We start from the raw sequence: 7,965 nt of genomic DNA on the forward strand, positions 1-7,965 counted from the left end.
ATGTTCATGATGTTTTATTAAAATAAAGTATGTTTTGTATTGTTACCCCTGTCTCACTGGTTTAAATCTTTGCCCTCAGTGGGTAATACTTACCTGTGTGTCCTTCTTTGGAGTATTTCCCTGGTCCTCCACCAGGGTGGCGTAGTCGGGTATAAATTAAAGTGTGATTCTAAATTTCTTGCCCATAATATCGCCACATATGCATGTATGTATGTGTTTAGATTAGTTATGTTTGTGATTTAGTTCATAAAACTTGTGCACAATACGTATTTGGTTCTGATTCTCTGCTTGCAACAAAGTTTACTTTACGATTTAGATTTTGACTACAGGCTCTTAGTAGTAATGTACAGTAAGAAAGACATTTCCCTCCCCCGGAAATGAGTATTTCTTAGAATGAATAGACAATTAACCCTTGAGTGTTCATGGGACGAACAGGTGGGTTGATTGTAATATTAATGTATAATATGTATATTTACTACATTAAGTTAATTCTATTAACTGATATTCATAACCAAATATTCATAATCAATTATAACAAGTTATGATTGATTATTAATATTTCTTTGAGCTAACTCGTTACACAGTTATAGCAAAGCTGTCGTAATGGTAGACAAGTCACTAGTCTAAAGAAAACATTACTGTAGTCAAGTGAATTCAAGTCACCTCCATTTATAAAGTGCTTTTTCCAATACAGATTGTTTCAAAGCAGATTTACAGTGATAATAGGAAATGAATGCAACAAAGATTGTTTTGGCAGTACAGCAGCTCTAGAAGAAAGTCATTGTCTAGCTTAAGTAAGTTTTTGATCGATTAATTTCCGTTGTAAAAATCATTAGTTATTAACTTAAGGGCCGCTTACACAACACCGTTTTCAACTGAAAACAAGTTTTGAAAGCAATACCGTTATCAATTCCGTGTAAACTTCAGAACGTGAATCTGTGAAAACGGTTACGGCATTCACATGCACATTACATGTTTAGTCGATAGGCATGCGCATATGTGCGCGGCCAACATCTGGTACGTGTGGATTCCACGTATGTCATTCCTCCATATGTCACCATATTTTTAAAATGACCCAGGAACAAAACAAAACAAAGCACATAAAAAAGCACACATATACAAATACAAAATAAAACCACGCAGAACATTATTTTAGAGTATTCTGCTGTTCTGGAACATACAGCATAGGCTCTTGCAGTTCTATGTCCTTGGACTTCCGTTTATCATTCTGTACTTTCCTGTTAATCTGTATGATGGCCACCCATAACAGGATATATCCTAACAACCGGAGACAGTTGACCAGTCCCAGAAACAGGAACCTAATGAGGGTCACATTACATTTTAGCATACATCAGTTGGGGCTAAATAGAATACTCCTGCCAGATTTGCTCACCTAAAAGTCTCAGTGGCATACATTCTGCAAGCGCCTCTCCCACCACATTTCTTGTGACCCCATTTCAGACAGGTAGAGTCAATAAGAGCCCCAAAGTAAATGGGAGCAGGAATACCACCTTTAAAAGAGTGAAATTACATTAAAAACAATGCTGTGCCAGACCTTAATGTTAATAACATCTGTGAATTAATTTCCATTCTTGGGGCACTTCTTCTAAATAAACCCAAACAATACAAATGTGAACTTACCCAAAACTCTTAAAACTAACAGTTGCACGCCCACTGAGAGAGACTTCAGCTCAGGATCCACAATCCTGCAAGAACAGATTAAACATTTAATACAAATTTCATCCATATAAATACAAATGTGACCCCTAGGGGGCGCTCCAACACACACAATTTTAATATCTAAACACCCAAACAGCGCTCCCCTTTAAACTATTTAGGCAGGTTGTATCCAATGAAGGAACAGAAATGGGACTGATGTACTCAAATATAATTTTATTAAACACTAGACAATAATATACTGATTGGCAATCAGAGCAGACAAATGGTCCCCGTAGGTAACAGTGAACAATTTTACAATAAATAAGTCACAGTGAATAAAAGTCTCATAGTAAATGAGTTACAGGATATAAAGTATAACAATACCAAGACTACAGTGAATAAAGTCGAATAAATAGATACTGTTCACACACTCCAACAATGCAAGAGACACTTCAAACCAAATCGGCCGTGCATACATGTACTAACACAGCATTTCACACTTCACACTAGTGAACATTGCAAAATAGACACTGTCCCCAAAGGAGATATTGCACAATGCCCATAGGGCGAATATTGGAGTATAATGATTGCCAAACAGAAAAACAAAAAAACAAAACATTTAGATTAACAAGCTACCACTAGCAGAACTCCATCCTAGGCCCACCTAGGTCCAGGTCACCACAGAACGGTGGTAGCAGATCCCCAAGACACACACACAAACATCCAAAGAAATAAAAAGTAAAACAAAACCCAGGAAAAACAGTGGCTAGTGACAGACAAAGGCAATCCTCGTTTTTCTTTGGACACCAGCCTAGATGAATTAGAGCTATATGCCCCGTAACAATAAAGTTAAATGGTGTGGATGACTAATAGCTGTGCACACTCTCACCAGTGTTGCTTGTGCTGCAAACCCGTGTAGAATCACTACTCGCTATTATGTGAGCAAGTTTCTGTAGACTCGTAACTGTTGGTACCATTTACTGGTCACCATACATGCAGATGCCAAACCAAAGTTCTCCCGTTTACATAGCCGATACACCAAGAGGCTCACTCTTCAACTCACACCGCATTAATGTTTTTCTGTTCATTTTAATTTAAAGGGACTTACGCCATCTGATCCAAATAATCAGTGCCAGTGAGCGAGCCTTAAAGGTACACTTCCCATCTCAACCACCCTACCCGCTACACAAAGCATGTAAAGTAATTAAACAGAACCTCAATGAGATGATGAAGAAGGGAACAGTGCCCAGACAGTTCACAAAGAAGGCGAAAGACTGCAGCCCCAGATAGATGTAGAACATTATAGTACATCTGCTCTCTCGTGAACACTGTCCAAGCACTGCAGAGGAGTTCCCAGCACTCATTCCCCAGCTCTGGACACATGTACAGTGGTGGAATGTCTGACAAACACATGCAAATGAAAAAAAAAGAAAGAAAAGACACTCAAACACATGTAATAATGAATTTGAGGTCAACAGTTTAAGAAAGTTGTTCACCATATTCTGTCCTGTGCCATGAGTGGAACTGCAGCCTGCGTGACAAGGAGAGATGTAGGTCACTCCATTCTGTCCACACACTGGATCCCATTGGAAGTCAGGACACCCACAGTCGGCATTACAAGAAGTGAGGACATCACTGCTTATATTCTGAACTTCTATATATCTGCTACATAAACAATTGATCATATTATATTACATATTTATATGACCCTAGATAGGGCAAGCAGTTCGTTAAGGATAGATTCAATTGATGGATAATGTATAGTTTCCATGATGCAATAAGAGTGTGACTGGAGGTGAAAGTACCCTTGATAGGGCACTGTGACCCCAGCGACATCTGTATTTACACAGCTAAGAGCAAAGCAAGGTATGGTGAGAAACAATGCGGCAATTGCAGTGAAAAACAACATTCTTGCAGATCCCAGCAGATCCAGTTTAAACCTCTTCATTATCCACCCACTCAGGAACATACCCAGAGCCGATGGCGGAACAGATATCACTCCTACAGAAATATATAAGCACACTCAGTTTAAACAGCCAGCAAAAAAAAAAAAAAAAAAAAAAAAAACATGGCAGTAATCATGGCAGTTGTCACCTATGAGAAAGTTGGTCTTGGATGCACTTTGTCCAAACTGCTGTTCCAAATACTTTGGTGTATACGTTATTAATATGGCAAAGGCATTGAATGCCACTACATTGGAAACCAGGTACAGGAGATAGATCTTGTTGGTGAGCAGACGCTTCAGAGATGGCCCAAAATCTAGAAAACAAGCAAATAAGCAAATATTTAGAACAATCTCTTTTAATTGTCATAGTAGACCATAATAACACTTTATAATTTATAATAATAACCACCAATAATTTCCTGAAAACTCTTGGAATATTCTTCCAAACCTGTATTACGTTGATCTGTGTTACATAAATTTGATTTTCTGGAGGATCTCCTGGCCACCAATTCAATTTGTATAATTAAAAGAGACTGAAACTGTAAAGATCCATAGTGACACACACACACACACACACACACACAAACAAACAAACATCATAAAGTACTACATATGACTAATTAGTCTCAGTGACTAATTAGATTTAATTAGACCTTGTGGTCTGTGTAAGGTTGCCATACCTTTAGCTATCTCTGTAATGCTGGGTGTGTGTTTATGTTTTTTTGAGGGGTTGTCTTGAGGGGTTTGGGGGTTTTCAGGTAAAGCTCTTGGCAGGAACCAGAGAGGTAAAGCAGCAAGCAGAGTCAACAGCCCAGAAACCACATAACCCAACCACCAGGCCCCAACCCAGCGAGAGTCCTGAGGGGTGATGGTCACACTCTCTGATAATGAGAAGAATATATACAAATAAACAAACTATGTGTTAGAAAAATATATATGTGACACCTCCACCAGCCCGGTCCACATCATTTCACTATTTGCCCACTCCATATATTCTATCACACCTGCTATCAAGAACAGCATTTATACTCCACAGTCACACAGTGTCTGATCTCTGATAAAAACAAATGGACTTCTCTGTTCTTAGTTAGTAGAGTTACTTACCTCTTGTCCGTCTCAGCTTTCCTTCACCGAAAGACTCCTTATCTTCATCTGTTCTCCATCTATGTGGTTCCTATCTTACCTGTCCTGCAATCCCAACTGTTACCATCCTTACCTGTTCACTGTCCATAAACTTTAAAAAAAGACCCTGCACTTGGGTGCACCATTAAACTGTGTAGACCAGCCCTTTATTATGAAATCAGTGGGATCTTAACTTCTCGCAGAGGACAAGCTGATAACACTCCTCCTTTATCTTAACCACAAAGAGCAACCAGATCTTCAGCCATCTCTGTTGTTGAAATCACCCATCCTTTCTTCCATTCCCTTTTCCTGACCATAGAGGCCACTCATGGGCTATAATTCTCGTAGGTAACAGAAGTCTCCATTGAACCTTTTGTTCTGGCCTCAAAGACCAACCTTAATCCTCCTTTACTACTCCCACCAGCTCCTCCATGGAATTTCCATCCATCAACTCATTAGGGGTCCCTCCTTTCACTGGCTCCCTCTATGTTACTCCTCCCTCCAGTTTTACCTTGTTACCTCTGTCCATTGATTCTGCCAGACTCCTAGTTCCTTCAGCCTCCATGGCTTCATGTATTGGGCTCCCCTAATTCTGTTTCTCCTAACTTTTCAGGGAGTCCTATTTTCCCCAAGGTACCAAATGGGTCTGTTCTCCTGGTGACAGTAATGGCTCAGTCCATCTACAGCCTGAAGACCAACTTAGTGCTCCCAGCTGCATCTGCTGATACTTCCTCTGAAGCATACTTACCCTGATCTGCTTCAGCATCAGAGATCCTTGTGGCACAACCCACACTTCTGGTTCCCTATGGTGGGTTTCTAATCTTCTAATATGTTGGCTCTTCTGTGGTCTTCCACTCAGCCGGCTTTCCTGAGGCCTCATAGTCTGCCTTCCTATCCTGTGTCATTCGCTCCTCTGGCCTTTCCTGAGCCCCTGAGGCCTCCTGCTCCACCATCATGTTCAACTGTTCTGCCAAGATGGTTCCAGTTCTGCCATGGTCCATCTTCTGCTCTGAAAATGCTTCTGTGGTGGTCCCGTTTTCCAGATTGAGACCCTACCGACCCTCTAACTCCACCTTGACATTACCATATGCATATACCATGAATATGAATATGTATGGTATTTTGTATTTGCATGGTACCTCAAGGTTCTTCAGAGAGGAAGTACTACCATGGTACATGTCAAAACAAACAAAGGTACTTTCTTGTTAGTGACCTCTAAGGTATAACATTTTTAACTCACCTCTATCAACTAAGCCAATGTCCACGTAAAGTCTAGCACAAAGAGATCCTAACAAGTAACCGAAAATTGGCCCGATCACTCCGAGTGTGTGCAGGCAACCTACAGAAAAAAAAGAAAGAAAATGGACTGAATCACATGAGGTACTTTGGTTTGAGATTAAAACACACACACACACACACACACAATAATTTTCTCACCAATGTAAAATGCAGAGTTTTCTGGGTGTGCATAATCATCTATGAATGACATTCCCAAAGGAACGATGCTGGCTTCCCCGATGCCACGAATAATGTTTCCCAACAGCACAATCACCCATGTGGGCGAGCTTTCCTCTTCCCCTTTTTGGCATCCTATACAACCCATATAGAGTGCTATGTTGGGTATTTTACTGCAATTTACAATTAAAATACCCCATATGCTTCCACATATAACCATGCATTACCGGACACAAGCTGTTGAACAGTATTCTGGGTGTCAGATGAGCATGTGGATCTCACTGTGAAATTATCAGCATCATTAGTGTGGGCGGCAGCTGTATCATACTTGTACCTGTCAGAAACAAACAGACACATAAATAATAAATGCATTTAAAATACAGATCTTGAAGAATACTTATCGTTATGAGGTGGATCTTTATTAAATATTTTAGTATGAATATGGCCATCCATTAATTGATTCAACATAACATTAAAAGTAATTAATAGATGCAATGACTTAAAAACACATTTTTTATAATCGACAAATCTCTTAAAATATCAGATAAGGAAAATATACCTTTTACATGATGCTTGGACTAAATTACATTTTTTGAGTCTTTACATTTGAACTTTTCATGAGTTTCAAGAGTTTTTTTTTAAATCATATGAAACTGAACATGCTTCATTTGTCATTGACCCATGAACGTTACTCACCGGTCCATAATGAAGTGAGGAAAAGCCATTATCATTGTCCCTATACCCATCAGCAGGACCCCTGCTCCAATGATCTTGGGCCTATGAAACTTAGCGCCAAAGTAGCTTACCAAAGTGATGACCAACAGATTACCTGCAAACAAATGTGACGTTATTTAACAAGCTCTATGTTGTGTCATAGAATACCATCAATCAACTGTCCCAAATTCAGTCACATTACAGCCTCAGTGGTGTGACTCACTGCTATAAGTACTCATCTAATGGGTGAACCTCAGCCCTCATTTCTCAGTGCAGCTCGACACATCTCAACTCACCCATTTCAAAACTGCCATCGATGATACCAACAGTAGAACTTGGGATCTCAAACCGCCTCTCAATCTGAGTGATGGTGCTTTTGGTGTAAGCCCCCGTCATGGATTTGGAGAAATAACAGAAGGCAAGTACACCAATAAAGATCTTTCCAGGCAGAAAAGAGGGAAGAGGGTAGAAGAGGTAGAAAAGGGTAGAAAAGAGATTAAGTCAGAAGATTTAACCTTTTTTTTTTTCTCAGAAGTATAACAGCTATTATACACCACTATTAAAACAAATAATCAGCTAATAGTGGTTCTACACTTTCTCGGTTAAACATGCATATGGTCAAAGACAATGTCTCTTGCCTTTAGACTTGGGGAGCAGCATTTGGCCTGAGATGTTTTCTTATTACTGTCTGAATACTCCATTGGTCTGGACTCAAAGAATCCCTCTGGGCTGCCCTCCTCTGTCATGGTGAACAATGGGCTAGTGAAGAGGTAAACAAATCACAAACTAATGAAAAATGAAAGAAGACAAACTCTGCAAAGTTGAAGTTGTGTGCTTATGTGGAAAAATGGAAACTGTAAAAAATATCATAAGAGAAAAAAAATACAATAAAAAAATAACTTTAAAAAATACATTTTGATACTATGTTGAACTGCCTCGATGTCTTAAAAACGGACAAAAAATAAATAAAGTTAAGAACCAATATTTAATGGACTTAAGCAGTTACAGTTTTTTCTTAAATAAAAAAGTGTATCCATCCACTTCTATCATGTCAGAGATGATTCAAGGCA

General features: G+C 39.3%; 1 protein-coding gene across 2 annotated transcripts; it reads right to left on the reverse strand.

Moving 5' to 3' along the window:
* Nucleotides 1-655: 655 nt before the first annotated feature.
* Nucleotides 656-7,596, reverse strand: LOC307157072 (solute carrier organic anion transporter family member 1C1-like; the record flags this gene model as incomplete). 2 transcript variants are annotated; one of them, XM_079868845.1, is made up of 14 exons in its annotated part: nt 656-1,319; nt 1,394-1,511; nt 1,642-1,706; nt 2,875-3,059; nt 3,156-3,321; nt 3,465-3,660; nt 3,754-3,918; nt 4,285-4,485; nt 5,967-6,065; nt 6,164-6,316; nt 6,409-6,515; nt 6,878-7,010; nt 7,192-7,333; nt 7,534-7,596. In XM_079868845.1, the coding sequence occupies 14 exons, from the start codon at nt 7,594-7,596 to the stop codon at nt 1,148-1,150; spliced, it is 1,965 nt and encodes a 654-aa protein (XP_079724971.1). In that variant the 3' UTR covers nt 656-1,147. The 2 variants fall into 2 exon arrangements, with proteins under 2 accessions (XP_079724971.1, XP_079724970.1); XM_079868844.1 differs by lacking the exons at nt 7,192-7,333; nt 7,534-7,596 and having other exon boundaries at nt 3,156-3,324; nt 6,878-7,004.
* Between the last annotated feature and the right edge of the window lie 369 nt (nt 7,597-7,965).

Source organism: Squalius cephalus (assembly GCF_949319135.1).
Source record: "Squalius cephalus genome assembly, chromosome: 4".
Lineage (NCBI taxonomy): Eukaryota > Metazoa > Chordata > Actinopteri > Cypriniformes > Leuciscidae > Squalius > Squalius cephalus.